Source organism: Homalodisca vitripennis, chromosome 6, assembly GCF_021130785.1.
Source record: "Homalodisca vitripennis isolate AUS2020 chromosome 6, UT_GWSS_2.1, whole genome shotgun sequence".
NCBI classification, from domain to species: domain Eukaryota; kingdom Metazoa; phylum Arthropoda; class Insecta; order Hemiptera; family Cicadellidae; genus Homalodisca; species Homalodisca vitripennis.
Window position 1 is genome coordinate 97,317,284 of NC_060212.1, and position 22,079 is coordinate 97,339,362.

Consider the following 22,079-nt stretch of genomic DNA (forward strand, 5'->3'; position numbering starts at 1 on the left):
TTGAATTATTAAAATCTTACAATGTACTTGTGATACTAAAAATTTAATTATATTTCGATCCTTTGTCATTTAATTTGGTTTCAGTATAGTTCTCTAAAGATTGTTTCAAGTCTCATACTTGAAATTTTGAAAAAGAAGAAAATTTTTTAACTGTTTGATTTTGTATTATTGTACTTGTACCTTTTTAAGTATTTGGTTTCTATACAGCACAAATAATTTAGCTATATTTTTTAATAGATGATATAAAGACATTTAATCCTTCAACTACCAATATAGTGGTTTCTATACCCTCTATCCTATGTTTACTGATTTGCAAGGTTTCTTTAACTTAAATTTGGATGATTTGTCCAAACATGTACTTATGATAAATTATTTGTGGTAAATTATGTTGAATTTGAATATAGAATCCAAAAATATTCCTACTGCACGTAAAAAATAATTAAAAGTAGTTGCCAGAAAATGTTTGAGGATCACTGTATAACTGTCTATAAGTGAATGGTTAGGTTAAATGGTTTTTTACTTGAAATAACATTGTCTTTCTTTATTTTGTTTTTGACTGTATATTTAAAAAAATTGTGTAATGTACATAGAAACTCATATTTTTATGTATAGCGTGTTTATACATATTTTTGGTATAGAATATTTATTGTGATTTAACATGATCCAAATGAAGAAATTTTTATTTTAAAATGTTCAAATATTTAGATATCTGATATTACTTTTTATAAAATAATTTGAAAGAGTGAGCCATAAAAAACGTGTACCACATTCAAAAAAGACCTATTCGCCTCACTAAGGTGTTTTCGTGAGAACCAGAATCGATTTACGTATGCACCAGTAGGCCAAAATTAGGGTAAAAATACCTTATCCCAAAGGGCTATTGGTACCCTTCCCACTCTGTAGACAGATATAGTAGAATGGAAGACTTTGACCAAAATACCAAATACATTTATAACCGATATTATAGATTATGTCTCTTGGAAAGTTTTTAGGTCACAAAAGGCCTCAAAATACCTGGTGTATGCTCTGTGCCTATAGCGGTTGCCAAGGAAGTATTTATAAATGATCTTCACTCTGTGGCAGGGGGAGGGGAGCGCCCTTGTCTTGGCATTATAGGAATGTTAATGGATTTATTAGTGGCGTGCGAAGGGTTAATTGAGATGTAATCGATAGTGACAATTGTTTGTTGTGTTACAGACACAGTGCTCCTGGAGAACTGTATGGTGGAGAGTCAGAGTGGTCTAGAGATTCAACTAGGATGCGAGCCAGGTACATCTTGCATCTGATCAGAATGCTCATAATACTAACATAGAATGTGAATCTGAAGTAGAATAAATAAGTTTATAAACAAACTGAGTCCAATTGTATGAGATTTCAACTTGTAACTTTTATTCATGGAGTGAAAGAAAAATAACAGAGTAGAAGTCAATTTGAAAGTCGGTGACAAGATTTGAATTTATCGCAGTCTTGTAGTACACTCACTAGCTCATATTTTATTATTTAAACAGTCTGATGTAAAATCTCAAGACAAATTTCAATCAATTTTGGATGAAACTTAATTTCTACATAGACAAGAATGAGTTCTAATATGGTGCATGTGCAACCATGGAATTTGGCTGAGCGCCATTGAAGTCTATTACTCAGAGACTGAAACAATTTCTATTTTGTCTGCAGAGGGGATGTAAAATATTTTTGTACGATTGTCTGTCTTCCTATCTATCTATTGAAACTTATAGCTGTAAATGAGCTATAGATTTGACATTTTACATTCAACCTCACCAAAGTCTGTTGCGTGACACAATTTGTTGCGTGGGAGCAATTATAAATACTTTTAAACTTGTTGTAGTCAGTAATAACCACTCTATTTCCAATATTAATTTTTATTAACTCAATGAATTGTTGAACAGAAATTCAATCTTGGTATTGTTAGTGCATTTGTTCACCACCTCATCCTATAAACACAGAAACTTATACAGTGCTGTACTAAATATGGTTTGATCAGATCCTCGTTTTACCAGACCCACAGGGTCTTACAGTGAATGTTATACTGATTGAGGAAGAATTCAGGAATTATTATATATTCTAATACTAACATTTTTTTATAATTTTATAAAACTAAAAAAACCCATTTAAATCTGTTTTTTACTGTTGTAAATATTATATTTTGGATGTTTTAACAAAGTTCCTCAAATTAATTTTATTAAATCACTATAATTTATCATAGTATTATTGCTTTTATGTGTTAGATTATAAGATGTTTTGAACATTAGTTGTAGCTCTTATTTTATTGTAATTTTACATTTTTATTCAAATTTAGATTTTTAAATTTGAGTTACATTATGAAAGTTTTACATCAAGTCTTGATTTTATTTACAATTTACAGTGCATCATATTAAGAATTATGTTTGTTATTTAATGTGGTGGTTCTTATATGCAAATTATCATTTTATAGACAAGTTCTCCTTCTCATGGTTGACAGCCTTACACAGTTCTTTGAGAATGACAATCTCACACGACAAACCTCTAATGAAGCTCTGAACGACAGGATACATAGTGAGTATAGAATAGAATAGAATCACTTCTTTATTGGGATGAAATTAGGACCATATGGTCCTTTCTTGCATTTAAGTAGTACTGAAGATAAGTGATTTCTGTTGAAAAGTCCTGAAATGTCTATGTTTCATTTATATTTCTAATTTACTAAATACATTATGGTAAGAAGTAGTCCATTTAAAATACTTATCCAGGAGTATTAAACACTAAGGTAGTATGACTTTGTTAACATTTTTCTAAGGTAGGCTATTAATACTACTTATTAAGAAATAAAAAACTTACAAATTTGTAACGAAAATATTATTATGTTTAATAAATACTTAATGGGTTTAAAGTTAAGGAAATAGTAAATTTTGTTAAAGTGAGTGGTTTCTTTTGTTTGTATTTTTGCATGAACTGCAAATGTGCAAGGTCGTTTTCAAAGAAATTTGCGTGTTGTAAATATATTACTAAATAGACTGAAATATTTTAGATTATAGACATGTAGAAGTAATAGTAAAGATAAAATTGGTGTATTGGAAATAAATTGTAAATTATAAAATTATTTCTTCATGAGAAAGTAAACCATTTCACTTATTAATGTACGGTATGTATATTATCAATTTTAACTTTTTTAACATCTTGTACATAAATTAAATGAATGAGAATGTTTTTAGAAAAAGTCAAATACAGTGGTGTGTGGTTGGTAAAATATTAGATGAAGCAGGAATGTTGCTTGATGATCAGGCTTCATTGTCAATGAAAATAAAGGACAGATGTGGTGCGGGGTGGCTATAGATAAGGAATATTCTCCATTAAACAATGGGTCAAGGATTTACCTATGGACATTTGTTTACAACGTATCTTGTGGAAATCGTATTATAAACCACTTTTTACTTCATTTTTTAATGGAGTGCCCAATTCTCCTATTTTGAAAAGAAGGCACTCCCTACATTTTTTAAAAGGTTTTCAATAAGAAATCATATTGTTCTAAATCCTATTTTGGTACTTTAAAGTATCATGTAGGTATAGTATTTTTACTTTTCACGGATGAAATTTAAAGAAGAGGAATGCTAATAGATAAAAAGTTTATTTGTCCAACTACTCCCTACCGATGAAGTCACCTTAATGTGGTTTCCCCAAAACTTCATCTCCTATGGTTAGAGTACTGTGCACATGCAACTCTCTACCGATGAAGTCACCTTAATGTGGTTTCCCCAAAACTTCATCTCCTATGGTTAGAGTACTGTGCACATGCAACTCTCTACTGATGAAGTCACCTCAATGTGGTTTCCCCAAAACTTCATCTCCTATGGTTAGAGTACTGTGCACATGCAACTCTCTACTGATGAAGTCACCTCAATGTGGTTTCCCCAAAACTTCATCTCCTATGGTTAGAGTACTGTGCACATGCAACTCTCTACCGATGAAGTCACCTTAATGTGGTTTCCCCAAAACTTCATCTCCTATGGTTAGAGTACTGTGCACATGCAACTCTCTACCGATGAAGTCACCTTAATGTGGTTTCCCCAAAACTTCATCTCCTATGGTTAGAGTACTGTGCACATGCAACTCTCTACTGATGAAGTCACCTCAATGTGGTTTCCCCAAAACTTCATCTCCTATGGTTAGAGTACTGTGCACATGCAACTCTCTACTGATGAAGTCACCTCAATGTGGTTTCCCCAAAACTTCATCTCCTATGGTTAGAGTACTGTGCACATGCAACTCTCTACTGATGAAGTTACCTCAATGTCGTTTCCCCAACAGGCCCTTCATTTCCCATTGCTAGAGTACTGTTCGCATGCAACTACCTACCAATGCTGTCACCTTAACGTGGTTCCTCACAAAATTAGCCTCTTAAATTTCTCTATGAAAGCTAATATTTGTTGTGTTTATAATAATGACTTGTCTCCTTTTTCAGATCTGTATATTCTTCTTCAGTTGGCTCTCAACTTGACTGATTTACTACTTGCTCAACTTGTCCATTCCAGGTAAATAAAATATATATATATATATATATATATATATATATATATATATATATATATAGAATTAATACCATTAACCCTTCCCACACCGTAGACAGATATATTAGAATGGCAGACTTTGACCTAAACGCCAAATACAGTTATGTCCAATATTATAAAATATGTCTCTTGGAGACGTTTTTAGTTCACAAAAGGCCTTCGAAATGCCCGGTGCAAGCTTCATGCTTATCGCGGTTGCCAAGGAAGTATTTATAAACGACCTTCACTCAGCGGCAGTGAGACGGGAATGCCCCTTGTCTAACTTCGATCACCTGCTCATCAGTTCTGCGTCTCCTACATTGCCATAACCAAACATATCCGTGGATTACTGCTTCATCAGTTGTCACGAGCGTGTACAAGCGCACGCGCCTATTGCTTATCTCGTTATTATTCTTCATTGTCTAGTAGTGTTGTGATTGGTTTGGAATATTTATATTGTTTTATAGTAATGAAATTTAAATTTAAATTAAATAAACAGTTTTGTAATTTACTTTTACATTAAATATGCTAATTTTAACCCTTTGAGGAGTAATGACATCTTGGAACGTCACTAAGTTCTGTTTCACAGGAGTAACAGCTGAAACATGAAAATACAACCCAGGAGTAAAAAAAAAAACACATTAAACATTTTTTTTTTATTGATTACAAATAAAAATGTACAAAAGTTGGAATGTTTACATTTTTTTGTGATTTACAGGTGATTTACAAATTTTTTGGTGTGAAATTCCTCAAAACAAGGGTAAATACACAATGCTACATTGTAGTCTGGGCAGTAAAATGTGGTATCCTTCCTCTTCTTTTCACGGGTGGTTGTGTTGTAGCATACATAACACCACTTTTGAGCTTTCCTTGCTTGACCTTCAGGAGTAGTTGTTGTTTCTAATAGATGGTGTGTGCGGCCTGTCCGCTCGAGAAATAAGATGGTTGATAATAATGTCTTATTTGCCGATTATTCTGCCTCAAAAATTACACTACCAACTATGGTTTGGTTTAAAATTAGTTTTAAATAACTATATGGTTCTAAATGGATGCAAATAAAACAAAAACAAAAGAAAAAATCAATTTCGTAACAAACAATAAATGACGTTTTGGAACGTCACTACTCCTTTTGGCTTGTTTTTCATTTGTCGTTCTGGAACGTCATTACTATTTTGAAGCAGTTTCCCGTACTACTCAAAGGGTTAAGTAAAACGTTCTGCTTTATACTTTTTCTTTTTACCTTTTATAATTTAGTTATAATAAAAATTAGCTTTGAAAATAAAGAAACAAAATTTGTTTACTTGTCTTGGCGTTATAGGAAAGTTAATGGATATATTAGTGGTGTGTGAAGGATTAAATCTTTATAACACATTTTTAATACATTTTGTAGTCAAATGATTTTAATGTTTTTTTTTAAGCTTTTATATTAATACTTCTTTCTGGTTATATTATCATTTTGATATTTATAATTTAAATTCATTGAAGTTTTATTTCTTTTAAAAAAAGTTGGTTTAAACCCTTCTGAGTGTCGAAGGTGTAAATATCTATGTCCTACTGAAAACTGAGTTTAGAGCCAGCTTTAGTGAAATGCCCTTGAGGTTTACCCCAGACCAATTCCAAACCTCAAAACTTTTGTAAGCCCTTTGTTTATGGAATTATGGAACGTCTTCAATTAAAAAATTTTATTAATACATATCCAAATACTTTTTAGCAAAAAGTTTTACAGTAAAATTCGTAATTAAGGTTCCAAATTATAGGCCATCTGGGAGACTCAGCGGAGAGTTTATTATACCACATGCAACCGAAAGTACATTTCACTCCCACCTTGATTCTGAGTAAACTGGTCACCAGAAAAAATTATAAGAACCATTTTCATACAATATTGTTTTTTGGCTCAAACATTCTTGGTAAAGGAAATCACCTGACCAAAAAATTAAAAATTGTAATAGCTGATTCATTTTTGTATTGTAACGTTTCAAAGTAAAAGTGCTGTATATTTTTTTCTGTGACATTAAATCAACTCTTCAACTGTTGTTTGATACAATCTCTGTTGTCATAATGTGTTATTTAAATGTAAAAAATTAAAATGTTATCTTAAATCTATTTTCTATTGTTATGTGTTTGAAACATGGCAAGTTAAAATTTGTGTCATAAGCAGGTAGGATATCAGAGAGGTGCAGAAATGATAACGTATTTGGGATAAAGATTGCTGTCTTTGATATTCCTTGATTGCTGTTATTAACCATATCTATAAAATGAGACACCTCCTATAGTTCTACAACTAAAAATAAGGATGTAAACGTGTTTGGCACACTAGACAGTTTTGCCCATTGGCTGGTGTTCATAACGCTTGTTTCTCTTTCACTGAGAGTAGAGAGTGACTTTGAAGTATACATACCATCTGGAGAGAGTTTAACCTCTCATCTTCGGATCTACAAACAAACTACATTACATTTTTGTCATAGTAATATTTTTACAACAAAGTTCTATTTATTACATTTAGATTGTAAATGTTATTAAAGTTAATAAAAATGGTGCTATCACTTGGAAATATTGCTTTACATTAATATCATTGTACAATCAGTAATCTTTTATAGATAGTTATAATTGTATTTTTATTATTTCAAAAAGTTTTTTAGTGTCTACAACCGTACACTCCTCAGGATAACCAAAACTTCATTAATATTATAATATTAACAGGTACTGGTTTAAAAAAATTATTCACATTTTTACATTGTGCCAAATCAAGACAAGACAAGACAATTCTTTATTTTCACATTCATCAAGAAGGAAATGGCATCAAATACATATTATCTTAAAATTTTTCCCAGGTTTGTTGTCATTAGCTGCCTAGGTCTTCACATTCTCTGCGAGTCGGCTCTCCAATTCAAGAATTCTTTTACTGAGTAAAAGGGTCTCTCTTGGAACCAGGAGTGCAGGCTTTCCTTCAATTTCCTTCCTTCCATTTTCTCCAGCTCATCAGGGAGATTATTGAAGAATTTTGCTCCAGCATAGGTTGGTTTTGTTTCAGAGAGAGTTAACTTGTGGATTGGCAAAGTAAAGTTATTGGCATGCCTAGTATTGTAAGAGTGAATGTCTTGGTGCTGTTGGACATTATGAGTTATAGCTATCACAATACACTCTACAATATAAAGGCTGACTACTGTTGATAACCTCCACTCTTTGAACACCCCTCTACAGGTCTCTCAAGCCCAAGCCGGCCATGATTCTTAGAGCCTTTTTTTTGAAGAATGAGGATTTGTTGGAGATTTCTTTCAGTTAAACCACCCCAAACCGCTAAGCCATAATCTCATATGGCTTTCAAACAGAGCATGATAGGCTGTTATTGTGGCTTTTGTCGTGCTTATAGCTTTCGTCCTTTTTATGGCATAGATTGCTGAGCTAAGCTTAAGTCATCAGTTATCAATATGATTTAGCCAAGAGAGTTTGTCATCAACAATGATTCCAAGATAATTAGTTGAGCTGACAGATTGAAGATTTGGTAGATCTGAAATGTCATCCTTCTTGTTCTCAAATGAAATTTGTTTCGTCTTTGATTCATTGAAAACCAGGTTATTGTTTCTACAGTAGTCCATAGCAATGTTAACAGCAATGTATGAATTTATTTCTAGATTTTCCACTGAGCTATTGGCAGTTAATAGCATAGAATCGTCAGCATACATGACTAAATTACTGTATGAATGTAAAACCTTAGGAAAATCATTAGTAAATAATATAAAGAGTACAGGCCCCAACACAGAGCCTTGCGGTACACCACGGTCCATTGACAGGACCTCAGATCTTGAAATTGTAGTAACTCTTTTTATGGTCTGAGTCACTTCTACAACCTGGTGTCTTCCTTCAAGGTATGCTGAGAACCATGAAAGTGCTGTTCCTTGGATTCCTAGATGAAAAAGTTTTCTTATAATCAAGTCATGGCTTAGACAATCAAATGCCTTACTCAAGTCAAGTTGCACTCCCACTACATTATTTATAGCCTCGATATTGCCAAAAATGTGCTCAAACAGATCTACTATTGCAGTCATGGTGGATCGTCCCTTAATAAAACCATCTGTTTCTCTGTCAAAAGGTTGTTTAGTTGAAGATGCTTGAAAAGTCTAGAGAGTACAATTTTTTCAATAATTTTGGATTCAGTTGGAATCAAAGATATTGGCCTAAAATGTTCTATGTGGTGTTTACTGGATTTTTTATGAAGAGGGATAACTTTGGAAATTTTCATGCTTGAGGGGAAAGTACCATGCAGAAGAGACAGTTGTGTGATATGAAAAAGCGGTACCGCTACTTCATTTTTACAAAATTTTAGAATTTTTGAGGATATTTCATTTAAGCCAAAAGAGGATTTTGTTTTTAGTGAGTGTATTACTTTACTTATTTCTTCAATTGATGTGGGTTCCATAGAGATCAGTGGCATTTCAACAGGTAGGTTCTGAACAAATTGCATTGTTGGGTTGGTGCACAGGTTCTGTTTGAGAGTTTCATCAGCAATAGTTGAGAAATAGTTGTTAAAATGGTTGGCTATATCTATAGGGTCGTCAATTTTGTCTCCGTTTTTAACTATGAAGTCAAATCCAAAAATTGTGTCCTTGTGCTGATGATTTCTCTCACTGTTTATGATCTCCCAAACAGCCTTATTTTTGTTAGCAGAATTGTCAAAATGAGCAGCACTAGCCTCTTGTCTTAAGGTCCTTAGTTTTAAGTCGTAAGCCTTCTTTAGCTGCGTAGAAGTTTGTTTATCCTCTTGGCTGCCAGAAAGACAATATCTCTCATTTGCTTTAAGAAAATCTTTCTTTAAGCGGAGAGCTTCTTCGTCATACCACGGTCGAGCTTTTGGTTTTGCCACAATTCTGAATTTCTTGATTGGACAAGTGAGATCTAAAAAGTATCTTATTGTCTCCAAATATTGTCTGTAGGCCTCTTCCACACTTTCTTGTTGAAGTACATTAGTCCAAGATTCCTCAGCCAAATACCGTTTGAGATTTGTTAAGTTCTCTGGACTCTCATGTCGATGAGAGGAAGTAGTAGTCTTTTTTGATTCAGCAGATAGAGGCAGATAACAAAGTTGTCTGAAATGGTCACTTATACCAGTGAGTGGCCAATCAATAAACCCTTCACATTCCCACCCTCTTCAAAACTTCCAGATATTCAGAATTTTAGTATTATTATGAGGCAACAATATAATGCCTCTTATCATAGATAAAAGTTAAATACATTAAGATTTAAACCACCACCTCTCTTCTGCATGAAAACAAACTGGAACGTTGTACAATTGCAGCTCTAAATTTTTGATGCGTAGAAGGGAGTTGGAAGCACGTCGACCTGGCATGCTGGAGAGTAACTGGGGCCCTGCCCGTCAGGCCCTCCGCTCAGCGAGATACGCGCGGCACTCTGCAATCAGAAACATGCGGCGATTAATGAGGCGAGCAGCACCTCACAACACAACCAGCCCTTCCACCTCACCAACACCCACCCGCAGCAGTCCCAGCCCACCCCCTGGCCCTGTAACACTATCTACCGCGACCAGTGTTACACGTAAGTATGACAGAATTCGCAAGATCGTTCAATATACGAAGCATTCTATAATGAATAGCCCCAAAAAACGTAAGAAAAGAAAAGCTACTTTATGAATGTTATTTTTTAAAGTCTTTGATTATAAACAGAGATATATTCCAGTAAAAGTTGGTTTCATAAAAAGCTGACAGTGAAAACATTTCAAGTCAAGTGGAAGCATTATATTAACAGGAACGTGCAAATAGTGGAATTTTAGGTTAATAATAATTGAATTGTAGGTCTTCTAATAGAATATTGAATGCTTAACAGCCTTTTAATGTGAGTACTTGACCTTCATGAACAGCGTGATGATATTTTAATTGTATAATTGACACACATAATGTATAATTACAGTATTTTAATGTTCGATTATGTAAAAATGTAGAAAGTTTGAATGTTAGTACAACATCATGCATGCTACTCTATGCATAGTCATATTTTACTTATTTATTACAAAGCATCATAATAATCATCATCTGAATTGGTGGAAGTGTTATGATTAAAGTACAGAGACCACAGGGATCCCTATTTTTTAGCTTGGTCCCTAAAAGTTCTTGTTTTTAGCACTAATCCTGTGCTAGCAGACCTATTTTGGCTGATTTGTAAAGTTTCTTTAAACTGCTTTGAGTTTTGTTGTTTAAACTCAAAAGTATCATTGTTATATATGATTTATTCCAGCATAAAATGAAGGATTTGCTTATGTTTTGAAAGAAACTAAACTTTCCTCATTAAGAGAAAAAGGGAAATACTTAGTTAAAGTCACAAAATATTTTTCTTAAATTGTATAAAGTTCCTATGTGATATTTGGCTGAGCATTTGTGAATATTTTTACATTTTTTTTGTGGGTAACCATGATTGCAATGAAAAAATTGTAGAATAAATAAGTTTGGAAACAAACTGAGTACAATCCTATGATATTTAAACATGTAACATAGTAATATATCTAGCCTAAACATCCGCAATATAAATAAATTTGTCATTTCAATATGTGATGTAGTAAAACATGTAGCTCAGGGTGTCTTTGTCTTTTTCTTCAGGGTGGATGTTAAAGTATTATTTATGATTGTGTCTCTGGTTTATCTACACAAGAGGATATTAGCAACTATTAATTATTTTTAATGTCAGTAACAATCCACTTACAGTGGAGTTTCCAAACATTCGTCCTTATCATTTGTTAGCCAATGTGCCACTTACAAGAACATGTAGATTCTCTTATCCATTTTCATAACAAATAAGTTTGTGGTAGTTTAGCGTCTACTTTGTTGTAATTTACATAATGGATTATAAATTGCTTTTGTTAGGAAACGTTAATAATTCATTTGAAATGGAGTTCAGTGCTACACAATTATAAAAAGCAAAGATAAAACATTTCTTTAAATTTTAATGGCTAAAATATAGCATAAATATATTGAAGATACGTACACGAGTATGACACATCAGGTTCCTATTTCCCCCAAAAATCACTAGGGCCTTTATTAACAAATTAAATAATGAAATTGTCTTGTTTCCTTCAAGTACCAGATTTTCATCCCAGTTGTAACACCTCTCTGTCAGAGGGGTGAGTGTTCAATGATATTCCTAAATTATTATGTATCTTGTAAATGGTGATTTCTTGCCATTACAAATTACGTCCTGAAATATCTTATCAGAAATGTTTTAATCAGCAATTTTTATAAATTATTTGCAAACTTTTTTTTACAATTAGTATAAAAGTATAAAGTAATATGTATAATTTTTCTTGTAAAGAAAAAAAAGCTACATAAATTTTAATTGAACAAAATTTACAATGGTATACACTATAACCTAGTCGAAAACAATTATTGACATATCCTGTAGAACAGGAATACACATGTTACTGAAATATTAACTTGACATAAAATCCAGGATAGTAAACTTGTAGGAAATTATGTTATAAAAAATTGTACACATAAGTAGGAGATTGTATTAAAAATAAAAATAATTATATTGTTTTTGTATTCAGGAAAAAGGCAATTGTTCAACTATTTTGCTAAGTAATTTAATATATAAATAATAAATACAGTGTGAGTCTAAAAGGACTTTACAACTTTGAAATTATATAGATATTTATTGACTTTACTTACAGACTTCATATATGTGTCGTTGTGTAGCAAATTACTTTAAGTTTATTGTCATATTCTTATTTTGGTTCGATGTGACTTCCATTAGTGATCCGGTAATCAATTTTTCGCCACACCCGTTCTAGCAAATCTGGCGTAACTTCAGCAACCGCAGCTGTGATTCTTCTTCTTACATCTGCAAGACTGGCTGGTAGAGGTGGAACATACACTTTATATTTAATGAAACCCCATAGAAAAAAATCCATAGGAGTCAAATCAGGGGAACACCTGTGGCCATGCAATTGGTCCTGAACGCCCAATCCAGTGACCTGGAAAACGACCGTTCAGGAAATCCCTAACATCTGTTAGGTAGTGAGGTAGTGCTCTGTTTTGCTGGTAGTAGAAAGGAGCATCCTGTTGTTCATCTTCATCAATTTGAGGAATCAAAAAATTCTGCAACATATCAAGGTAAATTATACCAGTGACAGTTCTCTCCATGAAGAAAAATGGCCCATACACTTTAAATTTAGTCATCGCACAAAACACATTCACTTTTGGACTGTCCCGAACTCGTTCAAGGGATTCTCTTGGGTTTTCGTTCCCCCAGATTCTGCAGTTATGGGTGTTCACTTTACCACTGATATGAAAGGTACTCTCATCACTGAAGATTATTGAGTTCAGGAATGTATCATCTTCCCCAATTCAATCCAACATTACAGCACAGAATTCTCCACGAGCAGCTTTATCTAAATCAGTGATATGTTGTACCATCGTAAGTCTGTATGGTTTTAAGTGCAAACGTCTCCGTAGCACTCGCCAAACTATCTTTTGTGAAATTCCAGTCTGCACGCCGCGTTGATTTTTTAGGACTACGGGCAAAGGTTTCCATGACCTGTTCGACAGTAGCATCACTAACCTGTGGGCGACCTGGCGATTTCTCATGACAAACACAACAACCTGTCTCGACAAAATTCTTGTGCCAACTGTAAATAGAAGGCCTGCTTGGAGGGTCTCTTCTGTATTCTGTGTGAAATCTACGCTGAACACTTGTAGCAGAGTTTGTTTCATGAAACAATAACACACAGCGAGCACGCTCCGCACCAGTGAGAGTAGCCATTTTAGTACAGACGAAGCTGGCGCTCGCAGTTGCAAAACTTGGTACTACAGCACTACGGGAATCAAACTTGAAGTAATTTGCTACAAAATGACACATATATAAAGTCTGTAAGTAAAATCAATAAATATCTAAATAATTTCAAAGTTTTAAAGTCCTTTTAGACTCACCCGGTATAATGTAAATTTCATTCAGTATTGTTTTTTTTTTACTGAAGCAAAGTGCTGCATCTAAGTTTTTTCTATAAAATCACTTACAATTTAAAATAGTTAATTTTTTAGAATACTGGGAATAGGTTTAGTTTCAATTTAGACTCAACTAAGTGTCTTTAATGCCATTTTATCTGCAAGGATCCATAATATTACAGTAATGAACAATTATTAATAACTCTAAAACTGGAATCTTTGAATTTGAACAGAAAAAATAATTTGTTAAAAAAGTATGTCAGTTTCTTTATACTTATTACCTCTTGACAAATATAAATCTTGATTATAAATCATTTAGTTATTTTTATAATGAAAGAAGGATTAAAATTGTAACAAAAATTGTAATGTTTGTTGTAATTTAAGTTATTTTTACATTCCATAAGTCTATTGAATCTTTTGAAATACATTAATTTTACAATTGCATTGAATGAAATTGACATTATCATCCTGAACTAGTACATGTGCACAGCTGAGTGTTGTAGTAATAACAAGTGTAGATTAACAATTAATTTTGGAAAGTACAACCTGTTACAGCTTCTGTTCATAGTCGACCCTTCAATCGCCATCCGGTCACAATGTACCAAAGCATCCGCTCGGCTATGTTCTCTCAGTCCCGCCCCCCCGTGGTGCCCATCGTCAGGGTCAACGATCTGCCCGCCCCGCCCCCTGAGGCCGTGCCCGCCCCTCGGTTCCGCCCCCACTCCCCCCCACTTATGGGACTTCAGCCGATGTTTGTCCCCCCACGTTTCCTTCACCCCGGCCGCTACGCCGGCAGTGGCTTTGTGTTTGACGAGTCCACCAGCGAGGACTCCTCACCACAGGATAGAAGCAGCAATGATTTCTTCTTCATGCGTGGTAATTCTCTACCAGGGTTTTGTGTGTTCTAGAGTGATAATTTTGTGTGTTCTAGAGTGATAACCATTATTTGAGTTAGTTGATAAAGTAATAGTAATTGTTTGTAGTTTTAATCCATAGAGCTTGCAAGGACCAGCATATAGGCTGCTTAGATCATATTTAATCATAACTGCACCGGGACACCAGCTCTTATGCCCAGCTCTTATGAACCACCTGATTCCCCCTCTCTTTTACTTTTATACATCCTCAACAATAGGCACATTACTTTTTTTCAACTACTGGCTGGAATTAATTGGTATCAGTTTTATTTATATCTCAAAATCACGTTAAGTGTACATACGTTTTCAACAATTAAACTAAATTTTAACGTACGTTTTACATACAAGGGCTATCCAGAAAGTAAATTATGTTTTGATATAAACAGAAACAAAGTGCAAAAAAAATTGTATTATATACATTTGAACGTGACACTAAAATATTATTTTTCAACATAGTACCATACAAATTTAGGCACTTTATCATAGCAGTGAACTTTTTTAAAATTTAGCGTTATAAAATTCTGCCGAATGAGACTTCAACCAGGTAGTCACACTCTCTCGCAGTTCCAGGTTTTCATCAAAGCGCTGTGTCGCAAGCCAAGTCTTCATCGCTGGAAACAGGTGGCAGTCCATGGGTACAAGGTCTGGACTGTAAGCACCTCCTACTTAAAGCATCCATGACTTCTTGAGTCCGATTTGCTGTGTGTGGTCGGGTGTCGACACCCATCTTGCACAAAATTTCTGGTAATCTAATCTTCATCTTTGATGAATGCAAACTCTGTGGAGAAGCAGAAGAATCAGCTTAACACATATGACTAAAATGTACTGCCATATCAAAAAATAGGAAAACATTTCTTAGGGACATATCTTGTCAGAGAACAGGATCCCTCAAATTTCATTGGCTTCTGTAAAAGTTTCAGAATCTGAGGGCGCAAACATAAGTAAGGGAGGTGTAAAGGTCCTTTTAGGACTACGTGTAGAGGCAACTGTATCTTTCCCTCAAGAATAAAAATCTAACTTCTGTGTTACAAACTCCTTGAAATTTGAGGAAATCTAAGTGAGAGTTCTATTATTATGAATCAGCATTCTTCTTTAGTCTTCTCGTCGACTTTAGAGACAATTTCATCAATCTCAATGCTTGGTCGTCCAATTCGTTCATCATCATACACATTAGTTCGGCCATTCTTAAACCTAATTCACCCCTGATGGACTCAATCTTGAGTAATTAAATCGTTCCCATAACCTTCACAGAGTTGGAAATAAAATTAGTTTATTGTGCTTAGCCAACAGAAACCGTATTAACGACCGTACTTCACAACTCGTGGGATTTTCAATTGCGTCACACATTTTAAACTGGTATTGTAAAACAACAAGGAGCGGCAGTAACCTCTCACTAGCACGGTTTGATAATCACTGAACAGAGAAATGCCCTAACATCAAAATGGCCGTGGTAGTCCCACCCCTAACGGCTACAGAACAAAACGTAATCTACATTCTGGATAGCCCTTGTATAATTGTATACTAATCAATAAGTTCTAAATATTATAAGGAACTGTATTTAGGAGCGACTTACGTTTTAATAGTGAAAATAACTTGAGTCCTCCTCCAAATTAACAAAATTAAACCTCATGCACCTTAATTTCCTTATTATGTTAGTCTTATGGGAGATGTCTCAATTTAAATACTGTATATAATTAAAATTAAGATTAGTTAACATAAGATTAGAAAAATTGTTTTTTAAACTAATAGTTACTTAATACAGTTTTCTCTGTAACAATTTCAATGATTAAATGATTAGGTATAAAAATGTTTGAGATTTTTTAAAATAACCTATGAAAAATATTGAAAAAACTAAAAGCGTTTGGATGTATATTAATTATGCCATTGAAATTAGATATTTCCCATAATTCTACAACTAAGACTAAGGCTGTAAAAATTAATAAGATTTATCATTGCTCTTATGGCGTTCAATCAAGATGGCTGCCAGTACAGCCAGTTTTTTTAAAATTTTACTTAGAATTTGTCATCCAGTAAAATATATCAAATAACATGTTTTACTGAGTCCTGTGAGTCCATAATGTTCCTGACAGGGAGCAGCATTGAACCATTGGTGGTTAGATACAACCGTAAACAAATGATTAAAAATAAATAAATCTATTGTGCTGTAGATCCAAATCTGGGTCCTTTCAAGCTTTAGTGGTGAAACTGATTCTAGTTTACTTTTATCGCTCGCAGAATTTATATAAGTGATCCATAAAATTAATGATCAAAGCCAAAGGGTTAATTAACATGTCTTGAGAATTGTTTAGACTGGTCAGAGTGAATTGTTCTGATATAACCTAAAAATGTTCTAATAATATTTTAACTATATTGGGCTATCTATGTTTATGGGGGGAGCAAATGAAAAAGGCAGTAAGTAAAACATTATTGCGTTATTGTCATTGAAAGACAGAATACAATGTTGGCCTAATCAGATCAGCAAATGAAGATGACTTTTAACTGCAATTATGTTTCTACAAGGACTGTCCAGAAAGCTACAGACGTTTTGAAATCAAAAATGAACAAAGCGAAAATAACAATTTTTATTATGTACGTTTAGAAGGTAAAAACATAACTCTTAGGCTGTTTTTACACATAATTGCTATCTAAATTAAGACATTTATCATAACGTGGTAAAAACTTTTCAATACCCTCTCTATAGAAATCTGTTGCCTGCGAGTTCATCCACTGGTTTACACCGGCATGCAGTTCAGTGTCAGTGACAAACTGTTGCGTAGCGAGTCACGTCTTAATTGCTGGAAACATGCGGTAGTTGCTCGGGGTCAAATCCGGACCTTAAGGTGGGTGATTGTAAACTTCCCAAAACTATTGGATACAATTGGCCTTGTCTGGACGAGCGTTGTCGTGGAGAAACAAACATTTCATGCTGAGTTTTCCCCGACACTTGTTTTGTATCATCAATTTCTGAGTGTTTGGTAATACCTCTCTGAGTTGACAGTTTGGCCACGTTCAAGAAAAACAACGAAATCACTCTCTGAGCATCCCAAAATACAGTCGCCATGAATTTTCTTGCTAACTGCGTTTGTAGACACTTCCTCGGTTTCTTGGACGAATGCGTGTCCCCATTCTATCGACTGTGGTTTTGTTTTACAGTTGATGTGTTTTACCAGAGTCTTGTCACTGGTTATGATACAATCGTTGACTTGGTTTCTACTTTTGTCGTCTTCGAAAAATGTCAGTGTTTGCATTAAGTCTCTGTTTTTTGTGGTCTTCCATCAGGATTTTTCGAACCAACCTTGCACAAAATGTGGTAACCAAGTTTACCAACCACTATTTTATAAACTAAACTCTGTGAAATTCGGGGGAAAAGGTTCTGAGAGTTCCGTAACTGTGAGATAACGATTTTCATGGATTGTTTCGTTGATTTTCACCACCAACTATCACTCACAAGACTAGGCCTACCACTGCCTCACTCGGCTTTCACTCATTATTCCTCCCTTACCTGTACACATAACAAATCTGGTGATAAATTTCAATTGGTTTGTGATTTTTTGACAACAAAACCCTTATCACAGTTCGCACTTCACAACTACAGCCACCACATAGCCACTGCAGCTTAATTGGCACAGATCGGCACGCACTGCTTTATCTTCTAGAGCCGATAAGTGCTGCTCTCGAGTAGCAATATGTTGTACTACAACGGGTTGTTTGCTATCAGGAGACCATTCACTTTACTTTTACAGTAGATTTATTCCATTATTTTGCTATTTGTATTAGTTGTGCGGAAACAATGGCGGGTTGTAGTTATACACTTCGTGACAGTGAAATCGATCTCGTTATTAGTAGTGATTGCGACGATTCAAGTGAGTGTAGTGATGTACCAGAACCTTGTGAAATGGTTGGTGGCATTGAGAATGTAGTTCGGAGTGATCACAGTGGCAGTGACGGCGAGTCAGACAATGACAGACAATGACCTTCACCAAGAAACTGCACAACAAACAATCCCGCCCCACCGGCGCCCAGCTGTCCATGTCCCCCTCCCTGGTCTCGTACAGTCAACTTCATTGAACCAATATATAGTAAAATAATTAATATATATAATTATAGTTAATTACAATGACAGAACGTGTGTAAGTTGAAGCGCCACGTATTTTTACCGAGCGCAACCGGCAGAGCGAATTAATTGAAGTTAGAAGCACCGTGAGCGCCTGGAAACAATGTGAGCGGGAGAGGGTTAAGGAAGTAGTTAACTTGATTCTGAACTGACCTTTACAAGGCAATTAAAATCAGCTCTTTTGCAGGCAGTTGGTAAAAAAATTCATAAAATAATTTCTATTAAAGATAAACTTATAACTTTTGTTTTATTTTGTAGAAAACATTTATTTTGTGTTCTTTAAAAATAAAATATAATCACTATATACATAAAAAAAATTTGTAAAAAAATATAAAATGTTATTCATTTTTTTTAGAAATTTTAAAATTTTAAAAGCAATTTGCTATAAAAACTATTTAAAAAATGTTAAGCCATCTAAACTAAATATTTTCTGAAACTTTATAATGTTTTTTACGTGGAAATAAAAACTTACATTTATATCTGTAAAAATAAACATGCGACAAAAAGTTTTGTGATCACTTATGGTTCTGCATTTGCGATTTCATCATCAGTTGTAGGTTGCCATGGAATTTAGTCTATATTGAAATGAAATTTTAAAACACTGGATAACTTCTCACGGGTTCAAATCCCAGGGAGGGCCAATCATGTATAGACACGAGATAAACCAGTGAACATCGAAGCCTACATAGCTGTGTAGCTGAGGCTTAAAAAAAGAGGGGAAAAAAAACTGTAGTTACTAAGTCGTATTATTTACACTATGTACACATGTTTCTTCAGGATTTTAGTAGTTTAGCTTGGTATGAAAATCCTTGAAACATTTTTCAAGATGCAGTGGAACTTGACACCGGTCGCACATCCAAGCAGTCTCAGACCTCTTGTTGTGGGAAGTGCAAACTTTACAAGCTCTGGTCGGATGAACAATTATGTCCTCAACACTTTCATCACTGCTGTTTTCAGAATCAAACTCAAAATCACTATCTAAATAACGGTTCACTTCAGAAGAACGTAAATTTTCACGATCCATAATGTGCACATAACCAAAAAGTTACAAACAATATACAAACACGCAGCAAACGGCGTCGACTGCCTCAAAACAAACAGATGACACTTTACAATAATAGAAAAAGGGAATCAACAGGTTGGCCATCTGACCAAAACTATATTTTGTTAGTCAGTATAAACGTTCACAAAGGACACGCAAACGATATCTGTCGAAAACTTATAGAACTATGTCGGTAAGTAACGACGCAGTACAGACATCGAGTCAGGCTCGTGTGTCTGCATTCAGTCCGCTAGGAGCGGCATCGAGTCAGACTCGTCTGTCTTCCTCAATGGGTTAAGCCTTAGATCTGGCCTCAGATGAAAAAGAATATCGCAGCTAAATCTTAGAGCTGGGAGGGCTGAATTTTAAGGAATTAGAGATGCTCACATCACTGTAAGTTCCATTTGGGAAAACATGCAGGAATGGATCCAAGATTATACTGAGAATAAACAACTAATGTGAAGAAAACATTTCAATTGTGTATGCAGTGTGTACTTACTGCAAGTTTTGGAGAAACTAAATACAAAAAGTATGTAAAGATGAGGATTTCGTCAATAAAAAAATGGGTATAATTTGACTATGGATTATGTTACTTATTGTAATTTTACAGAGTTTAGTATAACTATTGGTCTGTATTTTACAGGTGGTTACGGGACGAGTTCGGTGATTCTCACAGACACACCCATGTCCCCTCACCATAGGATACAGGCCTGGGACTTCTCTAACTACAGGCTCCCTGACTTGGGCAATGGTAATTACTTGTAGTAGTCGTAGATTTGTGTGAATCTTGTCAAACAGCAAGTGGGGAACTTGCATTAGTACAGAATCACTGGACACAGTTTTATAGGACAATCACATCAAAGGTTATTAGGTTGCCCATATGAACTTTATGTGCCAATGCAGTAGTCCATACACCGTCCTATCCCATCTGTGACAGTCACAAAACGTTTATAACTACATATTATGCTTTTCTCCACTCTTACTTTAGATATGGTGTGACTCTGTCGAGGAATAAACTCAAAAATGTATTTAGAAGTATTGAGAATTTCAAATTATGACATTGCCAAGCCTGTATATTAATTTTATTCTTTGTTACTACAAGTAAAACAAAAATCCGAATAGCTTTACAAATAGACCAGATGTTCATAGGCACCGCAGAAGAGATCAATACCTGTTAGCCTTGGTTAGAATACATAAAATATTAAAAATAGTCATATGTTGTGAAGAACAAATCTATACGAGGTAGAGCCAAAAAGCTTCCGGAATCGATTAAAATATACACACAGCGCACCTGGGAAAATTTGTTTTGTTGCAGTTGGTACTACGTTTCAATTCAATTGTCTTCATTCATCAAGGTACAAGTATACATGAATGACGTCAAAATTACTCTAATGTATACAATTTATGTGCATAAAATAGCAGAAACTTAAATACTTGAATTAAAACATTAGTATACTAAACCGTAACCCATCAGTACTTCAGACACAAAATTCCTCTAATGAATAAAATAAGTTTTCCAATTACAAATGTTTTAATTTTTTTTAATATGTTGTGGTTTTCTGTTTTTTATTAGCTTGCCTGGAAAATGATTAAAAAAGCTTAATTCCTGCATAGCTAGGTTTCTTGGCATACAGTTCTACTATGACTATCATAAGCTGGTTCTTGACTGTTAGAATAAGACTGTTTTTTATATAAGAAATTTTGGAACTTCCCATTTTGGGTAGTTGGTCAAAATTGCCCTTAATATGAATTATCAACTGATAAATGTACAATCCATGAACAGTAGCAAATCCTGAAAACCTAATTTTAATATTATTCTTATGGCCTTTTTTTTGTAAAATTAGAATTTGATCTAAGTTACTGTTTGATGTTACGCTATATAGGTATAGATCAAATAATATATGAGATTGAATAAAAGCAAAATAAATTTGTTTTAATGTTTCTAAACTGCTTAGTTTTGATATAATCCTTACTGCATACAGTTCAGAGGGCATTTTAAAGATAACTTTATTGATATGTTCATTCCAATTAAAATGCTTACCAATTGATAAACCCAGAAACTTAATTGTACCTACTTCTTCTATTAAATTCTCTCCCATAAGAATATTAATATTTTCATTTAGGCTTTTTTTTCAAGGATGAAAATTTGGCAAATTTCATTTTAATTGGAAGAAGGTTATTTTGTAAAAGTAGAGATGCTGTTGACAATAATAAATGGAGAAATTTCTATCTCTGGGATTGATTTTCCTGATATTTTAAAATTAAAATCATCTGCATAAAGGCAAATTTTGTTGGGGGGGGGGGGGAGTTCCAAAAATGTATAGCAAACATATCAAATAAACTAAAAATAATAATGGTCCCAATACAGAGCCTTGGTGCACTCCATAACTAATTATGTTTAGTTTTGAAACTGCGTATATACTTTCCGGGTAGAGAATATCTGTAGTGTTGGTTTTGGCCAGTTGCCATTTTTTACTTATGGAGAGTGTTATCTTTTATTTGCAAGTGTCAACCTTCTCAATA

General features: G+C 34.1%; 1 protein-coding gene across 2 annotated transcripts in view; it reads left to right on the forward strand.

Moving 5' to 3' along the window:
- LOC124364599 (activating molecule in BECN1-regulated autophagy protein 1A-like) overlaps positions 1–22,079 on the forward strand; it is a 75,060-nt gene that overhangs the window by 44,563 nt on the left and 8,418 nt on the right. The window contains exons 16-21 of one of the 2 annotated variants that reach the window (XM_046820191.1): positions 1,198–1,269; positions 2,453–2,553; positions 4,457–4,526; positions 9,835–10,091; positions 14,042–14,362; positions 20,200–20,307. In XM_046820191.1, coding sequence (XP_046676147.1) covers positions 1,198–1,269; positions 2,453–2,553; positions 4,457–4,526; positions 9,835–10,091; positions 14,042–14,362; positions 20,200–20,307 — 929 coding nt within the window. The remainder of the gene's footprint in view (positions 1–1,197; positions 1,270–2,452; positions 2,554–4,456; positions 4,527–9,834; positions 10,092–14,041; positions 14,363–20,199; positions 20,308–22,079) is intronic. The other variant, XM_046820192.1, reaches the window with a different exon arrangement.